Source organism: Nansenia antarctica, assembly GCF_963989245.1.
Source record: "Nansenia antarctica genome assembly, chromosome: 14".
Lineage (NCBI taxonomy): Eukaryota > Metazoa > Chordata > Actinopteri > Argentiniformes > Microstomatidae > Nansenia > Nansenia antarctica.
Window position 1 is genome coordinate 12,342,777 of NC_137684.1, and position 20,618 is coordinate 12,363,394.

The following is a 20,618-nucleotide window of genomic DNA, read 5'->3' on the forward strand; positions in this document are numbered from 1 at the left end:
CGGCTCCGGTACGCTCCGTTGAACGTAGGAAAATAGGCTTGGAAGCCTACGACTTACTTTAGAGGGAGGAGTCAGTCTGTAGAGGGGCAGGGCCTGACTATGAGTCCCTCGCTCATAGGTCCCTTTCTGTCTTCACCTGGAGCAGCACACCGCCCTCGTTGTCACACTGGCCCAGGTCCTGAGGGGAGGAGTCAGGGAGGCCCTGCGGGAGGGGCCCGGTCAGTGGAGCCGCCTGGTGGTTCTCGTTCACCAGCTGGCTGAACTGCAGGTCGTTATAGTAGCCAAAGTCCTGGCCTACCCCGCTGTGGTTCGGGTTAAAGTTCACGTCCATGTTGTCGGAGACAAAGTTGGAGTTGGAGTTGGTCATGTGACCGAAGTCAGTGTCGAAGAGCATGGCCTGGTAGGTAGGGTCTGTTTGGAAGACGTTCTCCAGGACGTGACATATCTGGGACCAGTCCTCCCCGTTGAGGTCGGCTCCCTGGGGCTGGCTGTAGTGGATCTCCTCCATGGTGGAGGCTCCAGGCTGGGAGGGGGGCTGGTCCTCGTCTGGGCCCGGCCGGCTCTCAGCCGGGGCGAAGGGGAAGATCGGCGGCTGCAGCGGTGGGAATGGCTGGGAGGAGGAGGGTTCAGCACCAGCCAGACTCTGAGCTACTGGGACCAAAGGACGACTTCAGTTAGAAGATTGGATTGAATAACACTACAACAGCCGTGCCTATTTTACCTACTAGTAGAGCCGCCTTGGGGGTCAAATAGACACCCTTTTTACAATGTAAATCTGCTATTTACACACAGAGATCACTAGAGGGCGCTTCTTTTTTTAGCCTGCTTCCTACACAGAAAAACTGCAAAACAGATTTATACTATCTGATCCTGAAGTGATTTTGAAAATGTAAGGATACTGGGTGGTGGTAGAACGCACATATCTAGGAAAAGTCATGAAAGGAGGGTCCTGAAATTTGATAGAGTGCAAGATTTTTTTTTACTCACAGGGGTCACCGTGACCCCTCACGCCTCTTCTAGTGTTAATAAGAAAATACTTCACACAGAATGTGATAGAGAGGAGATGTTTGGATGTCAGTGTTTTTCTATGGATCTTTTTCATTGACGATAATGTACTGGTATTGAACCAGGATTTATTTTTTTATTTTTTTTATAAATAACTCTCTTATAGAGATTGTTTACTAAAATATGGGATGTTGAAATGTGAGCCTTGCCTGCCACACAGGACCTCTCCGTGAACTTGATGTCTGTCTTGATCTTCCTCTTCCGCTTCACCTCGTAGGGATCTGAAACAAAACACAAAACAAACACAGAAAAACAACCTTTAATGTTAGGTCATGTTCTCACATGAAAATCCGAATCATGACCTGGAGCAAGTGGATGAGATTGCAACATTGTTGCATAAATTATTTCTCTGATTTGCTTCTCACAGCCCTTTATGTAAACGAAGTAACATACGTCATCGAAGCAACAGACGTGGTAGTAGATTGGTCCGAAAAATTGAGAGGGAATTCAACAGAGACACGAATGATAGACCCACAACAACGTATGGCGTTCGCCCTACTGGCGCTTCTTTTTGGTTTTTGGTGCCAGGTGGCAAATCAAGATCAATACGAGCATGAGCGGGAAATAGATACTCACCACCTGCAAATAGGCTAGGTGCACGATCTCCACTACTTCCTGAAAGGCACCTTGCATGAACATATCCTGTCTCATCTATTGGTTTAATTGATTAATCAGCTGTGCGGTAAACTATTGGAACACACAGTGCACAGCTGATTAATCAATTAAACCAATAGAGTGAGACAGGATATGTTCATGCAAGGTGCCTTTCAGGAAGTAGTGGAGATCGTGCACCTAGCCAGCCTATTACTCAGCTTGCTAGGCAGATCTCGGCCAAATTCCACCGCAAGCGTCAACCTTACCTACGTGTTGCGTGTGAGTCTCATTTAGGCGCCCATTCTAACAGGTTGTAGCAGCCCCACCTGCTGCGTGAGAGACACTCTCACACACGACTCACGCTGACTGCTGCTGCCGCTCGCTAGAGAATAAAAGGCTCGTCTATGCAGCGTGTTTTTCAGCGCGAGGCCGACGTGAAAATGATCTACCAGCAACATAGACTACAGTCCCAATGTCTACATCTGTAAATATTTATTTTTTAAATTTTTTTAATCAACACTTCCGCTATCTGTTTCAAAGCAGCAACCCCACATAGACTATAATTATATTATGTTAATAAGTTAAAAGAACAGGGCAGTATTTTTCCATTGATTTCTCCCTTTCTCTTGCCACGGCAACATTGTGTCACGTGAAATGACGTGTCGTTGGCAGGATTGCGAAATATTAAAACCTGCACTGGTCTTTATCGCTCATGACAGCAGAGACTGAACCCAGAACTATTCATAATGAAGTGAAATGAAACCTTACAGATTGGAAACACCTATCGAGTCCATTCAACGTTGTTTAGCCCTCGGCCTTTCAACTAATCAATGGGAATTTTTCTTTCGACTGTAAACACCGGGGATGCAGAGTGAAAATGCGTCTCTCTCTCCTGCTGCGCGCATCACCTCGTCTGGGTGTATTAAATTCATTGCCTAGAAAACGAAAGCGTCAGATATTTCCCAAACGTTGCTTCTCGGTCTGTCGATCTTGATAGGAGAACCGTATCGAGTCCATTCAAGGCTGGTTATCTTTCCCATTTTCCTACAGTTGCGGGGGGGTGTCGTTTTCGACGATAGCACTCCGGGAAGTGATTCAAAGTTCGCATTGAAGCGCACCCCCCCCCCCAGGTAGCAGGTGTCTCTGCCCGCAACAGGCGCACCTCTCTGGGGCACATTCCGTGCCTCTCAGCCGGCGTTCCATAAATTCCTCAGTTTGAACGGAAAGTCCTATCTAGTCCATTCAAAGTGTTTTAGCCTTCCCCCTTTCCACTTTTCCACTGTTAAAAGGCCAACAAAAGTTCTGCCACACACAGGTAAGGTAAGGTCGCACGTGGGTTTTCGGCGTTAGTTTACATACCATATCAGCATCTAAATACTAATTATGTTCTTCAGAGATACTTGATAGAGAGAGATACATGCCATCTCCCTACTACATTAGAGATACTGAAGGAAGATAATCCTCAAACTACCATATACAATGAGGTGATTGACAAAGGACTTATGTATATGCATTTATTCTGCATGTATTGTATAGTAGTGAGCAGCAGTAGCTGACCTGCGTTGTCGGGCTGGTAGGTGAAGGTAACCGGTTCGCTGTCCATGTGGTCAGAGATGCGGCGCAGGAAGACGCTGACGACCACGTCCTCCTCCACATCCTGTTCCTGGTAGGACGGGCTCTTGAAGACGATGGCAATCTGGCGGTGGACGTCAGTCTGGGCGAACTCCGCCTTCGCCTCCCACGACCCCCGCTTGAAGATGATCTCAATGTCGTCTACGAGGGTATAAAAAATACATTTAAAAAGCGCACACACACACAAAGCATGTGAACTTACAATGCGTCATTTGGACAGTGTTCCTCTTCCCTTTTGATTTGATTGATCATGTTTGCCTGTGTGTGTGTGTGTGTGTTTGTGTGTGTATGTTTGTGTGTGTGTGTGTGCGTGCGTGCGTGTGGGGGGGGGGGTCTCACCTTTCTGTACTTTGTCACAGAGCATGTATATCTCAGTCTTGCCGGTGCAGGGCCCTTTCACAGTGTTCAGACGGTTGATCTTCAACTCCGATGTGGTGGTCGCTTCTGTAAACACACACAGAGTCAGCACCTGCTGGGCTGCTCAGGGAGGAAGTACATGTACTGCACATTTCTCGTGGTTTCCTGTTTCTTAGAATGATCATAACAATAAACCTGCAGAATTTATATTTACATTTATATAATAATTAACCTCTTATCTTTGTATGTTTATACTGTGGCTTGTAATAATAGCTGATCTATGCTTCATTTTTTGTTTTCTTGCTACTCCATTATCTTGATGTGAAATAGACTTTGGGCTACATTGGGCCATGTTTCAATGTCAAGTGGCTCCAGTGGAGGTTGGGTAGGGAGGGTGGGGATCTTACTCTTGTCGTAGATGGGGTTGGACACCAGGGGGTTCAGAGAGTCTCTCTTGCCATCCTCCCACTCCAGCTCACACTGGAAACACAGCCGCACCACGTTCATGTCCATGTCCTCGATGCTCTTAGAGTGGCCCGCTGGGGGGGGGGCAGAACTCGTACTCAAACATCACACAACTCACATTTGTCATGACAAGAACATGGACACAGAACCTGTTCTGTTCTATTATACACACTATTGAGCAATAAAGGTGGACAGTAGTCTCAACAGTAGCCAGGTAGCATCAGTGTGTAGCTATAGGGAAGGTATTTCCACCTCTAGCTACATTGACCTCAACACAAACCATTCAGTAGGAGGTTTATGCCTCGCAGCCCCTGTAGGTCATTATGTCCAGTCAATCAAAGAGAAAGACAAAAGTTGACCAATTCTGAACATATTGGGCCGGTTTCACAGACAAGGCTTAAGCCTAGTCCTGGACTAAATCACACTTTCAATGTAAAATCTCCATTGAAGATGCTTTTTAGTCTAGGATTAGTCCTAAGCCTTGTCTGTGAAACCAGCCCATTAATTTCTTTCAAAAAGTAAGGTACGGTATGTTTTTTTTTAGAGATTTACTGCCACTGGACATTCTGGGATATAAATTAGATATGAGATAAAAACAAAAGAAATAAAAACAAAATAATATTATATAATAATAATAATATAAATTATATTTATATCGGGCTGGTTAACTACTTGTAGTGTTAACTACTCCTAAACTGCTTTGTGTGATTGAAAATAAGATGGATTGGAATTGTAGGTTTACTGACACGTTAGTTCACCGAGTTTCTTAACTAATGTTAATTTGTGTTGAAGCCTTGTGTAGTGGATGTTGTAGAAGTTATGGTATGAAGGTTTGGCTTGGTTATACGTCGAAGTATCCAAGCTAGGCTATATCCTAATTCCATGCGAGAAGGAATTCTAGGAGTAAAGTGATGATCCTGTATCTGGCTGCTATGACAGTGATCTGGGTGACAGGTACAGATATTTAGATGAGCCGGTATTGTAGATTGAAAGTGTCGAGGTCACCTTGATTAGTCGTATCTCTTCTCGTGTTAACCTATGTTATAAACTCTGATTAGGCTAGGTTGTATTAGGCTAGGTTGTATTAGGCTAGGTTGTATTAGGCTAGGTTGTATTAGGCTAGGTTGTATTAGGCTAGGTTGTATTAGGCTAGGTTGTGCTATGGTGGCTATTGGGTGGGCAAAGCCAATGATCATACCCAGGCTGGGTATCATAACATGATCATAACAGCCTAAACCTTCCATGTTACATTGAGCTGGTAACTGGAATATGAGTGACAGCTAGTCGTCTAACCTGCTGTCATAGAAATGAAGCCATGCTTATAAAAATAGTCCTCCCTAATCTTGAACAGCACTAACCACTGGGGTGTGTGTGTGTGTGTGTGTGTGTGTGTGTGTGTTCTACTCACTGTTAAAAGGGTCAATTTTCAGATTCCGTCTCTTTGCTAGTGAGGCGTCTAGCTCCTTCCGTCTGATACACTGGATCCCCAGGTTAGCAAAACTGAAAGATACGCCGACACATACAAGCCCTGTTACCTTAATAAGCCACACACAAGCCCTGTTACCAGCTATTCATAGCTTACACAACTGACTTCAAGGGTTTTTATTGTCCAAACATAGCACATCCAAGAGAGAAAGTGTGAGTGGAAAAGACCAGACCGAATATATGTGACAGCATCTGATGAAAGCGAGAAGAAGTCGGCAACCGATCAAATGTTGAGACTTTTATTCAGAAAAATTGATTATTGAAAATTATTGACACACTCACTAGTCAAGCAAAAATATTGCAACGCAATGGATTTGGTGAGTAATCCCTACTACTACCTAGTTATACCTGGGGATAGAATACACGTTTTTTATTGTCATAATATGAGTTGGATTGGCGTGTCTGCAAGGTGTTTTTTGACATATTCCCAGAATGAATGGGGCCCTAAAGCTACATTGACAAAACGAAATTCAACTAACCAGTATCCTATCTAAGGAAGCAAAATACTAAAAAAGGGTTCCCACACCTTCTGAAACATCAAATTCAAGCACCTTTCAAGGACTTTCAAGACTCAATTCCCTCAAATTCAAGGACCCAACACTGCATAGTTTGAGACAGAACTAGATGAGAATTTATATAATAGGAACTATCCGCTCACAGACAACAATTAAAAAGAGAAGCTTGAATGTGTGAACACTAGATGGTCTCTCGCCTTCTCTACCACAGCACAGCAAAACTATATATTGTGAAATATGTGTAAAGTTAAGCAATACAGAGACTTATTTACTAGTTGACAAGCTAAGTAAAACATTTTTTAATATATACAGTATATAGTTTTTTTAGAGAGAGAGAGAGAGAGAGAGAGAGAGAGAGAGAGAGAGAGAGAGAGAGAGAGAGAGAGAGAGAGAGAGAGAGAGAGAGAGAGAGAGGGGAATTCAAGCACTTTCAATGACCCATGTCTATTTTCAAAAACTTTTAAGACCTTGATTTTTTTTTCTCAATTTCACAAACTTTCAAGGATTTCAAGGACCCGTGGGAACCCTGGAAAAACTGTCTGGGCTCATCAACGACAGCGAAGGCGAGGGGGTAAAACATGGAAGAAAGAAGAGATGGAGGAGAGGAGGGGGGGATGGGGGGGTGTTACCTGTGACGTCGGTTGGTGTTGGGGTTAAAGCTGATGACACAGATTCCTGCACCCTCAGCACAGTCTTTACCCACAAGGCAGTGGGGGTGAGGCCGGTGTGGAATGTCTTTGGTCACCAGGGAAACAGTGATGGTCACCTTCTTTATGTGCTGAATGGGACCCTGGATCTGAGAGAGAGGGAGGGGGGGGGGTGAAGGGGAAAGAGAGAGGGGGAGAAAGAGAGGGAGAGAAAGCAAGAGAGAGTAGGAAGGAGTGAGAGACGGGGTGGGAAGAGGCGATGAGGGACAAAGAGATACGAAAGACTGAGTTGAATAATCATCATCAAATTCGGTCAACCGCCTCCTTTCAACTGTCACACTTCTTGGGAGTGTCAGTTTGTATAGTAGTCTGTGTGTGTGTGTGTGTGTGTGTGTGTGTGTGTGTGTGTGTGTGGGAGGGTAATCCCCCAGGTTTTAACCACTTTCTATTTCAGTTATGCTTTATTTCTCCATCCCTCCACCTCCCCGCCTCCTTACGTGGTGTAAGACTCTACATATACAATGTAGCAAAACATCATTGGGGGGAACTCCCTCTATTCTGGGATAGAGGGTACATTCCATCAACCAACCAACCTACCTACCCTCCCCCCCCCCAGGCCCCCCCTCCGAGACACATTCTGCAGACTATGAAACTATCTCTTCAGGTTACACCTTAAGCCCAATGCACACAGCGTGCGATTTTGTCGCACGGCAACATTCGATTCTCCATTCACACCACCGAAGTGAGTGGGTTTGAATGGAGAATCGAATGTTGTCCTGCGACAATATCGCATCGCACGTCAATGCACACGGCGTGCAATATTGTCGCAGGACAACATTCGATTCTCCATTCACACCCACTCACTTCGGTGGTGTGAATGGACAATCGAATGTTGCCGTGCGACAAAATCGCACGCCGTGTGCATTGGGCTTTAACTGCTCCTCCTGAGACATCTACTGCCCCCCAGCACTGCGTCTCCTGAAGACACCCGCTTTTCCCCTTTACTGTGTCCCCTAAAACTTCTATAGCCCCCCTTGTACTGTTTCTCCAGTGTACATATATTTAACAATTTTAAATAGTTTTTAATGTTTAGAAGAAGGTGATAGGTTTTCCTTCTATCACAGAGACTGCCAATGGCCCCGGGCCTGAGCTAGATTACTCTTCCTGCTACGACTGGTGGATTGATGATTCACTTGCTTAGTCAAATGTATTGATTGTAAGTCGCTTTGGAATAAGGCGTCTGCTAAATGCCAAAAATGTAAATGTAAATGAAACGAAACACTGATAATATAATAATAATAATAATAATAATAATAATAATAATATATGCCATTTAGCTGACTTCGCTTTTACCCAAAGTGACTTACATTGCAGTGAGTGTGTACATTTGTCAGTATATATGGTCCCAGTGGGAACCGAACCCACCACCTAAGCGTTGTTAGCGCTGCGCTCTACCAACTGAGCCACATAACCGCCCGCTGACACAAGGTGCGTTCTAAAACAACTGTGCCAAACATATAGTTAAGCGTTATGTGCCAAACAATGGTAACATATAGTTAAGCATTATGGAACGAGAAGCCGCGGTATATCGTGGATATCGGCACAGCTAGTGGGGTGGTTACGCAAAGCGGAGTGCCGTTATATATACACCCCCTAGCCGTGCCGATATCCACCATATACCACGGCTTTGAGTTACCGGTTACCACATTTATCTATCAATATTTCACAGAAGAAAGAAGCTTTTAATTAATGTATTTTAATGGACCTATGTTTTATTGTAAGTGTATTAATCCGCTGAGCTGAACAGTTGTTTATTGGTTGCTAAGCAACGGTAAGAATGTAACTTCGATAACGGTAATATTATACAAACGCGGAGTAATATGAAAAGATGTGTCAACATTCCATTTAGCCGTGCGTATATCATGGATATCGGCACGGCTGGAACGCAAACTGACCAATAGAGACAATGGACCGGATCTATCCGTTGTATACTGCGTGTTGAAGACAGCGCAGACAGACAGGACTCGTACCTCGATAGCCGGCAGGGTCTTGCTGGTCTCGCTGCTGGACGCCCCCAGGATGCTCCCCGCCGAGCGGCCCTCGCACTCGTAGCGGAACCTCATCCCCCTCTCCTTGGGCTGCTCCACCACCTCCAGCCTGGGCCTCTCCAGGATCTTCTCCAGCTGCTCCGTGCCTGTGGTCTGGGCCTGCCGAGAAGGACCCGCGGCCCCCGCGCCCCTGGAGCTCCCCGAGCCGGAGGACCCGCTCCCACGCCGGGCCTGACCCGTGTGAGAGGCCCCCCCTCGGCCGGGGAGCGGTGACGTCATTGTCCTGGCTGTGCTGGATGGGTGCTGGGGCTGAGGGAAGGGACAGGGCGGCTGTGGACGGAGCAGAGAAATAACCACATAAAACTGGTTAGAGTTCTGATGGGCCATGCGCTGATAAGTGCCATGGCAACACCTGACAAAGACTAGGCATGGCCTGGATCATCTGGAACTAAGATCGGTAGAGAATCAGAATCAGAATTGAACAATGCACAATGCTGATCAAACAAGTTTAAATACCCCCGATTGTTTTGTGTGGTTGAAACTGAATATATCATATCATCATGGTTGATCTGAGATTGTGACATCTGGTCTTTTTTTTTCTGGTCTTCACCATATCTAAGGTATGTCTAAAATACACATCTTCTCGCTCAGTAATTACAATGCACCATATAGAGCATGTAGTCATGTCTTCCTTCCACACGGCTTCTCTGATGACCGTTAAACTAAAGACCCCCTCCCCTTCCGTTTCTGAGGTGAACCCCTCCACTTCCGTCTCCATTTCCAACATCTTCTCAGAGTGTTGAGGACAATAACGTTGTTATAGATTTTTTTTCTTCTTCTTCTTTCTCTCTCTACCCATGTTGCCTAGAATCTCTTTATTAATACAGTACCTCATATTGCTCATATTGTATATACTGATATAGACAGCAACATAAACCACAGACTGTGTTATTCACAAAAATAATAATAATAAATCATGCATAATGTACACACTCTTTTTCTCCCCAACTCTCTGAGGTCAACTACATACCTTTAAATCTACAGCCCGTCTGAAAGACCAGCACAGGGAAGGTGACTCAACAACACCAGCACAACAAAACAAAACCAAACAAAGGAAGAGAAACTGACCGACTCAGAGCCAGTGCTGCTGTCTCCTGTTGTTATTTCAAGCCGTCCCAGAACTCAAACTTATCTCTACATAGGTGTAGGAAGAAGAAAAAGAGCTGGATGCACACTAGAGCATGTGTGAGATCATTTGTTCCTAGCTATCTAGCATTGGCTGCAGGATGTGTGTGTGTGTGTGTGTGTGTGTGTGTGTGTGTGTGTGTTTGTGTTTGTGTGAGTGAGTGAGTGAGAGTAATAGTCTAGGCATGCCTGGTGTTAGTCAGAGTAGCTACACAAAAGCTTGAGGGGGATGTTCAGGAAACCGGAAGGTGACATAATCTATGGCATCTATGGACCAATCAGAAGGGCAGAAAAACAGAAGGAATGTGACCTTTCACCCTGAGAGCGTTGGGCTCCCAGAAGGAAGGGAATGCAAACCGAAAGTAGGAGTCAGATTACTCTCTTTCTCCAAGTCACCCGTTCCTCCCCTTTCTCCTCCCTCCCTCGCAAGAGATCACAGCATGCAGAGGGGGCGTGATGGATAACAGTCTCTCTCCCTCTTTCTTTTTCTCTTTCTCTTCCCTCCAACAGTTTCACATACATGTTAGACATACACAAACCACAGTGTTCTCATTGTGAGTTCACAAGGCTGATTGAGGTCAACAGCACTATCTCTGCACTGCAAAAAGTCAGCTCTCAAAAACAAGAAGGAAGCTATAAAATGGGGGAAATATTACTTAAAATAAGCAAATGATCTGCCTATAGAACAGGATTATTATTTTTTATTTATTTATTTTGTATAACATTTTTTAAACAATATGTTTATTGAAAATGTTCAAGTAGAACAAATATAGAATACAATAACGTTTGGTAAATACAAGTGACAAAATAATAGTGCAAGTTTAAGTAAAACCAAAACAAGACAGGACAAATACAGCTAAAAATAGAATCTATTATTATTATTTTTTATTAAGTAAAAAATGTTGTAAAACTAACGCAGTCTGACAAAAAACAAGCATATGTTGCCTTGATTTAAGATATTTCATCTTACTTAGATTTACTTTTTGCAGTGTGAGGTCAAGGGTCAAATTAATTGAGTCGCTGATATATGTGCTGCTGTGCACAGAAACCATGAATGAAAAAGAGGCCCAGTTGAGTTTGACTTAGCCCCCAAGGGGTGTATGGTACCCTGCCTGGATTGTACTGTACATCATGGACAACTAGGACACAAACATGACACCCAGCATGGACAACTTCAACTCCAACTGCAGAGAACCAGAGTTGCTGCCAACACAACGTGTTAAGGCACACTTTTTAGAGAGTGCGAGAGAGAGAGAGAGAGTGCGAGAGAGAGAGAGAGAGAGTGCGAGAGAGAGAGAGAGAAAGAGAGAGAGAGAGAGATAGAGTACAGTATTACCCAGTTATACCCATTTCAATGTCTATGGACTGTCTTTGGATCCAGAGCTTCATCTATGAATTCCAGCCCCATCTTTCTTTACACCAAAGCAAGTGACTGAAAAAACGATTGAAGGATTGCACTTCCATTGTTACCGGTAATAGCAATCAAAAGGCATGAGAGCTAGTTCCCCTTTAACACCTCATTGTCTGAAGTATGTAGATCTAGTGAAGGCCTGGTACTCACCCTGGAGGCTGTGCCTCTTGCCACCAGCAAGGGGGGAGGAGGAGAGGAGGGGGGTTGCCTGGGCATGACCCTGTGGTTCTGGGCCTGGACATCAGGGTCCACAGGGGGGCGAGGAGGTCCGGGGAGACAGAAATTGGAAGGGTACTGGCAGGTCCGCTCCCTGTCCTCTGTTATCAACTCCTCAATGATGTCTGGAAAAGAGGGGAGGCCATGATAAGGACAACACCTCAAGATGAACTGCAAACATGCAAAGGATAGATGGACATTGGAAATAGTCAAATGTGCGTGTGTGTGTGCGTGTCTGTGTCTGTGTGTGTCTGTGTGTGTGTGTGTCATAAAATAATAAATCTAAAATAAATCAAATGATAAAATCACATGAAAATCACATTCTGGATTGCAGTCCTTGTCTATAACTTACTCTCAATGTAATGAAACAAATATGGTTTTGTTATTTTTGTACTGATTTTCAAATACTGATGGAATTAATTGTTAACTCACCCAAGTCGATTGCTGTGGTAAACAGAGAAGAGAGAGAGAGAAGAGAAAACATAACATATGAGTAAGGTCATGAACTCCAATGAAATCAGCTTTTCCATCAACGATCAGGTTTTACATAGGTGCTTCGTCACCTAAGCTATTGAACATTTTCCTGAACTGACTAAGAATGTCATCATTTCGTGACAATGTAACAGCGCGATATTGGTCAAACGTGTCAGACCATGGGAACAAAACGTTACAAAATAAATCGGTGAGTAGAGCGCACATTAGGATCACTACTATCACAACGTAGTGGATAGATAGCACTACTGTCAACGTAACGTGATAGGCTGCGGAGTGGGTGTTGGCCCTGTCACAACAAGTCATCCAGACAGACACTGTTCACATCAGCTGAGGACATCTAGGTTCCCCACGATGACTTGAGTGAAACACATTGGAGAACCAGTATTTTCACTTGTTCCACATTGGAGAAGTATTTTCACTTGTTCCAATGTGAAGGTAACGAGTACATTGACAGTCAGTTACACTACTATTACATCACTCACAGACCGTTCCTGTTTTTTTCGAAGAAGAGAAAAAACTTACTTGAAATACCGCTGTGAACACTCATGTTTCTCATCGCAAAGCTAAAGAAAAGATGTTCGTGTCTGAAGTGGAAACACTTGATCACGCAGTTAGGAGAGTGCAGACAGGCAGGATCAGTCCATCACGTCTGCTGTTGCTCATCCGCGCCGCGATAGTTATATTAGTAATCGTCTGAATCCCCTTTCTTTATTTCTTAGCCTTATTATGCTCCAATTTCCCGTTATTTCGATTTTGTTTTGATGATAATTTTAAAAAAAAAGTGGCGTACGTGTGTAAACGGACTGGTGTGCGCTCGTGATTGCATTGGGTAGATAGAAAACAAGCGTTACTGAGTTCACGTTGTTTTGCGTTTAGTTCCGCACTGGTTGGATGGATGTGACTGGCTGTCTGTCTGTCTGGCTGGGTGGAAACCCCCCTGACGTCACCGCTCGGGAAACTCCCTGAGGCAGTAACCATAGCAACGAGATAGCCACGGAGAGGTTTCATTCATTCAATCAAGCCTATTTTGATATATTATTATAATATATATATATTATATATATTATATTATATATATTATATTATTATTATTATTATTATTAGATATTTTGATTTTGTGTGTGACCTGATGGGAACTCTTGGTGGCCAGTTTATCTTTATTTTTTATTATTTTTTTACGCACAGTATACGTATCTACTTACGTATCTAAATTACGCCAATAGTTGTCCCATTGATGAAGAGTGGAATATGTTACCTGTGTGTCTTTATGTTGCAATAATAAACAATACAATTTAAAAAAGTTAGTGTGCTAAAGTTTCAAGCAAATAAAGTAAATTTGCAAGCAAAAACAAGTCTTTAGAAAAGAAATACCTTGCATTTTTGCTGCATTGCCCCCCTTTAATTTTTTTGACATTTAGGCCTACTAGAGGTTAACATTATGTCATTTTGTCGAGAGCAATATTGATTTTGTGCTGCCCTCTAGGGGTGTGCACTGGGGGGTGAGTGTCGGTTATAATCTATCCTCTATCCAGCATCTAAACCTGTCCTGATTGGCTGACCCTGCACCTGGGCCTGGTGCATCCTGGCCATAAAAGCCATACTGCAGGATCTCACTCTGGAGAAAGGTGAGAACTAATATTTCCCAAAAGACAGTTGAGGAACATTCAGGATTTAGTTTTTGCCTGTGAGACATTTCTGACACACATCTTACTTAAACCAGACTGTAAACCTGGTCGCTACCAGCAGCAAATTATTTGAGCCACTCTTGGTTGTTCCAGGGGTCCGGTCTGAGACCCATGGCCAGGCCGGTGTTAGCCACTATGGCTCCAGTATGGAGCGGTCTGCCGAAGGACTTGAGGGTGGCAGAGTGTGGATATCTTTAAAAGAAAGCTCACAACTTTTGTTGCTGGCTTTTATCTAGTGTTTACCTCAACTTACATTTTGAAACCTAAGCAGTGGACTCATCTCTCTTCATTCTGAGTAAGTAAGACTACTTCTAGTAAACCTGGACTACTAATAGTGGATACCTGTGTTGTTTATTAAGTTTAAAAGCTTAAAGTTGTAAGTTGTTTATTAAGTGATAGTGTTGTAACTGTCTATTTTAAAAGACAACGCCTGCCAGAATAAAGTCTAGTGAAACCACTAGTTCTGACCCAAGTAGGTGCTAATCTGCAAGTAGGAGGAGCCTTCTGTCTCCTGTATATATTGAATAGACCAGGGGCCATTTGGGGCATACATGCGACTAGTGAGAACACCTGTCAGTCGTTGTCATTAGTGCTCATTAGTGGGGAGTGGCTACAAGCCTGCTAGTGTCCATAAATATCTGGCCTGTCTGAGAGCGAGAGCCTCCTGACACTAAGACTTGTGACAACAAGACAAGGGAGTCTATCTGTGGGAGTCAAGACTTGTGACAACAAGACAAGGGAGTCTATCTGTGGGAGTCCATCGAGGAAGGCCTGAGAGGAAGCCAGGGTACTAAGTACCTTCTCTTCCAGTTGTTTGTAGTGTTGCTGTCTTCTCTAGTCACTCCGGTCTACTGAGTGCGCTTAGCTACTCCTAGTTCTGTTGGTTCTTTAGCCCTCTTCCCCTCTACATACTTTTGCCACAATGTGCTTTCTCCCTATCCCTGTTCTTCTGACACTCAGGAGGACACCTAGATGCTACATCCCCCCTCGCAACCCTTCCAATCTCATCTACCCACCTTTTTCTACTGACCATGACTTTATCGCCGCAGGCGGTCTCTGGAATTGCCAGTCGGCGGTCCGGAAAGCTGACGCTATCTCAGCTTATGCATCTCTTATGGCCCTCAATTTCCTTGCTCTCACTGAAACCTGGATCACACCAGAAAACACAGCTACACCGGCAGCCCTCTCTGGCGCCTACTCCTTTTCTCATTCCCCTAGACCCTCTGGTCGAGTCGGAGGCACAGGACTCCTCATCTCGCCCAAGTGGTCACATACTGTCCTTCCCCTGGCACACTTGTCTATATCCTCCTTTGAATTTCATGCTGCTTTTGTCTCCTCCCCGGTCAAACTCCACATTGTTGTCATCTATCGCCCCCCAGGCCCGCTCGGTGACTTCCTAGGCGAGATGGATGGCCTTCTCAGCTCCTTCCCTGATGATGGCACTCCGCTCGTACTACTAGGTGACTTCAATTTCCAATCTGAGAAGCTTCTCTCATCTGGAGTACTTGACCTTCTCCTCTCCTTCGGCCTTACCCTGTCCCCCTCTCCTCCGACTCATAAGGATCATAAGGCAGGCAAAACTTCCAACCTTACCGTTACCCCTCTTCCAGTTTCTGATCACCACTTTATATCCTTCTCCCTTCCCCTCAAAACTTCCTCTTCCCTCTCAGCCTCTAACCACTTAAGACCCTCTCGTCGTAACCTACGTACCCTGTCCCCCATCACCCTCTCTTCTTCTGTCCTATCCTCCCTACCCTCTGTCGAATCCTTCTCCCTTCTATCCACTGATGCGGCATCCTCAACCCTCCTGTCCGCTCTCACCTCATCCTTCGACACCCTCTGTCCACTAACCTTGAAGCCAGCTCGATCCTCTCCTCGAGCTCCCTGGCTCCCTGAAACCCTACATGCTTGCAGACTAGAGCTCAAAGCAGCTGAGAGGAAATGGAGAAAAACTGGCCTTTCTGATGACCTTAACCTCTATCACTCTCTCCTTGCCAACTACGCCTCCTCGGCATCAGCTGCTAAAGCATCCTACTATCATTCCAAAATACATTCTTCTGCCTCTAATCCTAGAAAACTGTTCTCCACTTTCTCTTCACTCCTTAATCCACCTCCTCCCCCTCCTCCTTCCTCCCTGTCCGCCGATGACTTTGTCACCTACTTTGAAAAAAAGGTGGACAACATCAGCAGCACCTTTTCCCCCCCCACCTCTCCCTCCTCCCACTAACAATGCTAACACCCCTTCCAAACTCTCTCCTCGACACTCGGTCTCTGGATTGTCATCTTTTTCCCCCCTCTCCCCCGATGAGATTCTCACACTTATCACATCAAAGCGGACAACCACTTGCCCTCTTGATCCCATCCCCTCCCCCCTTCTCCAATCTATTTCCGCCGACATCCTTCCTAACCTTACCACCCTAATCAACTCCTCCCTATGCACAGGATCTGTCCCAGCGGCCTACAAAATAGCCAGAGTCAAGCCTCTCCTCCACCAGATCCTTCTCTCCATCCTCTCAGACCTGGGCATCTCTGGCACCGCACACTCCTGGTTTTCTTCCTACCTGGCGGGCCGCTCCTACCAGATGACCTGGAGAGAATCGCTATCTTCTCCACGAACCCTCTCCACTGGAGTACCCCAGGGTTCTGTCCTAGGGCCCCTACTTTTCTCCCTCTACACCAAGTCTCTTGGCTCGGTAATCTCTTCACATGGGCTCTCCTACCACAGCTACGCAGACGACACTCAACTCTTCCTGTCCTTCCCCCCGTCTGATGTACACGTGGCAACCCGTATCTCAGCATGTCTCGCTGACATTTCAACTTGGATGGCTGACCACCATCTCAAGCTCAATCTTAACAAGACCGAGCTCCTCTTCATCCTGCCCTCTCCAAGACTTCTCCATCACAGTGGAGAACTCTACTGTAACCCCCTCCCTGACAGCCAAGAACCTTGGAGTGATCCTGGATAACCGACTATCCTGTGCGGAGAACATTGCAGCAACGGCTCGCTCCTGCAGATTCTTCCTCTACAACATCAGAAGGATACGACCATTCCTTACCAGAGAGGCAGCGCAACTCTTGACCCAGGCACTGGTCATCTCCCGCCTGGATTACTGCAATGTACTCCTGGCTGGGCTCCCCGCTTCAGCCATTAGACCTCTGCAGCTCATCCAGAATGCTGCTGCCCGGCTGGTATTCAACCTCCCCAAATACATTTTTGGCATTACATTACATTTTTGGCATTACATTTTTGGCATTTAGCAGACGCCTTATTCCAAAGCGACTTACAATCAATACATTTGAATACTAAGCATGTGAATCAGCAATCCACCATTCGTTGCAGGAAGAGTAATCTAGCTCGGGCCCGGGGCCACTGATCCCTATCGCCTTCTACTAAGACCTTTTTTTCTTTTCCTTTTTTTTCATATTTGCCTTTTGTTTCTTTTTATTATTACTACTCAATCTTTTCAGTTTGTAAAGCGTCTTTGAGTGTCTAGAAAAGCGCTATATAAGTCTAATGTACTATTATTATTATTATTATTATTATTATTATTATTATTATTATTATTATTATTATTATACTATACAAATTCTGATACACGTTGTTCGTACATGTTATTATGAAGAACATACAGCACAAGGGGTGATTTAATTCGACCGTTCTCTAGATAAACATTGTTCAAACGCACACAATTATTGCAATAAAAATGTATTGTAACCAAATGAAGTACTGGAGACAGATAGCTGGGCCAAACTGTGCAGAAGGGATTTCTCTGCCTTATATGGTAACGTTGCGTGAGGAGAGGGCGGGTCTGCTCCAGAGACGTCATCACCCTGCACCCAGAACCAGGAAGAGCGTCGTATAAAAGTATCCATGCATGGACTGACTTCAGATACCAGGGCGTACAGTAAACATCTATGAACTAAAGCATCCGAGTATTTCATTTATTGGCGGAATTGTTTCAGAGAAGATTATGAGTGTGAACGGAAAGGATAAGGTAAGCCAGCGATCATCAGATAATCGATCAGTCATCAACGTGGTGCATTGATCTGATGTGATCTGATGTGATGGAGCATATCGAGTCATTTAGTCATACGTATGACCATGACATATTAGCCCATCTGTGACTAGGAGTATAGTCATATTTGGTTATACACACGCATGTAAATAATATAATCCTAGTGACAGAGATAATGGCATAGTAGTCAGACCTTTGAAAATATATTCAGTTGTTTCCTCCATTAATAATTAATGTATGTCCTCCTCCCCCACAGCCTTAGATCCTGTATTCTAACCATGTGAAGTGTTTTATTACTGTTACTCTGGATTGGAAGTGTATGTGTCTCCCTGGCCAATCCCATGTGAGAGCCCTCAGCAGCTACACTCAGGTAGACCCTGGCTGTGTTCGACATGGCATACTAGCATACTACTCATACTAGATGAGCGAGTAAGTCAAACTTTATTTATATAGCACCCTTCCCCAGCACGGATGCACAGGGTGCTTTACATATAAAATAAATAGAAATATAAAAAAGTGCAAATTCAAAACATCAATGATTAAAAACAGAAAGGAGACAACATAAACAGAACATAAACAGGAACAATAAGAAGGCTATTGACTGCCGGCCTGTCTAAACAGATGTGTTTTAAGTTGCCGCTTGAAAATGTGTTCTGAGGGAGCGGCTCTCAGGTCAAGGAGGGGGGAGGGCGTTCCAAAGGCTCTCAGGTCAAGGAGGGGGGAGGGCGTTCCAAAGGCTCTCAGGTCAAGGGGGAGGAGGGCGTTCCAAAGGCTCTCAGGTCAGGGGGGAGGGCGTTCCAAAGGCTCTCAGGTCAAGGGGGGAGGGGGGCGTTCCAAAGGCTCTCAGGTCAGGGGGGAGGGCGTTCCAGAGTCTCTCAGGTCAGGGGGGAGGAGGGCGTTCCAGAGTCTCTCAGGTCAGGGGGGGGAGGGCGTTCCAGAGTCTCTCAGGTCAGGGGGGGGAGGGCGTTCCAGAGTCTCTCAGGTCAAGGGGGGGAGGGCGTTCCAGAGTCTCTCAGGTCAGGGGGGAGGGCGTTCCAGAGTCTCTCAGGTCAAGGGGGGGAGGGCGTTCCAGAGTCTCTCAGGTCAGGGGGGGAGGGCGTTCCAGAGTCTCTCAGGTCAGGGGGGGGAGGGCGTTCCAGAGTCTCTCAGGTCAGGGGGGGGAGGGCGTTCCAGAGTCTCTCAGGTCAGGGGGGAGGAGGGCGTTCCAAAGGCTCTCAGGTCAAGGGGGGGAGGGCGTTCCAGAGTCTCTCAGGTCAGGGGGGAGGGCGTTCCAGAGTATCTCAGGTCAAGGGGGGAGGGCGTTCCAGAGTCTCTCAGGTCAGGGGGGGAGGGCGTTCCAGAGTCTCTCAGGTCAGGGGGGGAGGGCGTTCCAAAGGCTCTCAGGTCAGGGGGGAGGGCGTTCCAAAGGCTCTCAGGTCAGGGGGGGAGGGTGTTCCAGAGTCTCTCAGGTCAGGGGGGGGAGGGCGTTCCAGAGTCTCTCAGGTCAGGGGGGGGAGGGCGTTCCAGAGTCTCTCAGGTCAGGGGGGGGAGGGCGTTCCAAAGCTTTGGGCCCGTCACCTCAAATGCTCTGTCCCCTTTTGTTGGAAGTCTGGCCCTAGGCACGACCAGGAGCTCCTGGTCGGAGGACCTCAGTGACCGGGTGGATGAGTAGGGGTGAATGAGATCCGAGATGGAGGCGGGGGCTTGGCCGTGAAGGGCTCTGAAAGCGAACACCAGCACTTTAAAATGAATTCTAAATTGTACCGGGAGCCAGTGCAGGGATGCTAGGATGGGGGTGATGTGGCATGATTTCTTGGACCTGGGGAGAAGCCTGGCAGCCTCGTTCTGGACCAGTTGAAGTTGTGCTACAGATGATTTGTTGAGACAGGTAAACAGTGAATTACAGTAATCGTCGAGTCTAGATGAGATAAATGCATGTACAGACAGTTCTAATTCAGAACTGAAATGAGTATGCGAGAGCGTTCACACTGTACAGTATGCGAATTTTGAGTATGCGAGAAATCTAGTTTGTGTACTACATTTTGCTGAATATTTGAGTATTTGAATATTTGGACACTACTGGGGGCACTAGGCCTGGGCCTGACCCAGAGTTTAGAGAAGTCTTTCTTCGGACTTCTTCCATAAAATCCTGTCAAAATGGAGCAGCATGGCAAGCCTTCCTCTTCTCCCTCAGCTCCTGGAGGAGGGCTGGGCAGAGAGGGTCTGTAGAAGACACACGTTACAGGACACAGGCGGGGTTGAGGAGTAGAGGTCGTAAGTGGGGGATCAGGAGCGAGAGAGGGACCTCTACTCAAGGACTGTCAGTCCGAGAGATTAGTGTGCTATATGTCTGTGTTTATGCAGTATTTATATATTAGGTTCTTTGGTGATTGGAATGCACTGCAACTTACATAAGTAATAGTTAGGGTTAGGGTTATCGGGTTAGGGTTATAAGTAACTGTAATGCAACTTAGGCTACATAAGTAATAGTTCATATTAACAAATGTGAAATTCAGTGGGGAGGGTGTAAATATACAGTCTGTATAATAGATGTTTAGCGACACCTTGTGGTTAAGTTTGGAAACTCATCTTTGTGTTACACTTACCCGATAACTTCCTGCATTCTGGAAATATGTATCTTGCCTTGCTGAAGGTTCGCGCACCAATAGAATTTTATAACACAAAATAATATCAGAATCAGAATGACTTTATTCGCCACGTAGTTTTCACATACAAGGAATTTGCTGTGGTTGTTGGTGCATACAGACAACATAATAATAAGAATAAGAAGAATTAAAAGCAAGTAGTACAAAACGTCAAGAA

General features: G+C 45.5%; 1 protein-coding gene across 1 annotated transcript; it reads right to left on the reverse strand.

The window, feature by feature from the left end:
- Window positions 1–112: 112 nt before the first annotated feature.
- Window positions 113–13,714, reverse strand: relb (v-rel avian reticuloendotheliosis viral oncogene homolog B; the record flags this gene model as incomplete). The annotated part of the gene is made up of 10 exons (XM_080544586.1): window positions 113–648; window positions 1,215–1,286; window positions 3,217–3,432; window positions 3,631–3,735; window positions 4,056–4,187; window positions 5,522–5,613; window positions 6,743–6,909; window positions 8,791–9,138; window positions 11,555–11,745; window positions 13,675–13,714. 10 exons carry the CDS (start codon window positions 13,712–13,714, stop codon window positions 113–115), a joined length of 1,899 nt encoding a protein of 632 aa, XP_080400712.1.
- Between the last annotated feature and the right edge of the window lie 6,904 nt (window positions 13,715–20,618).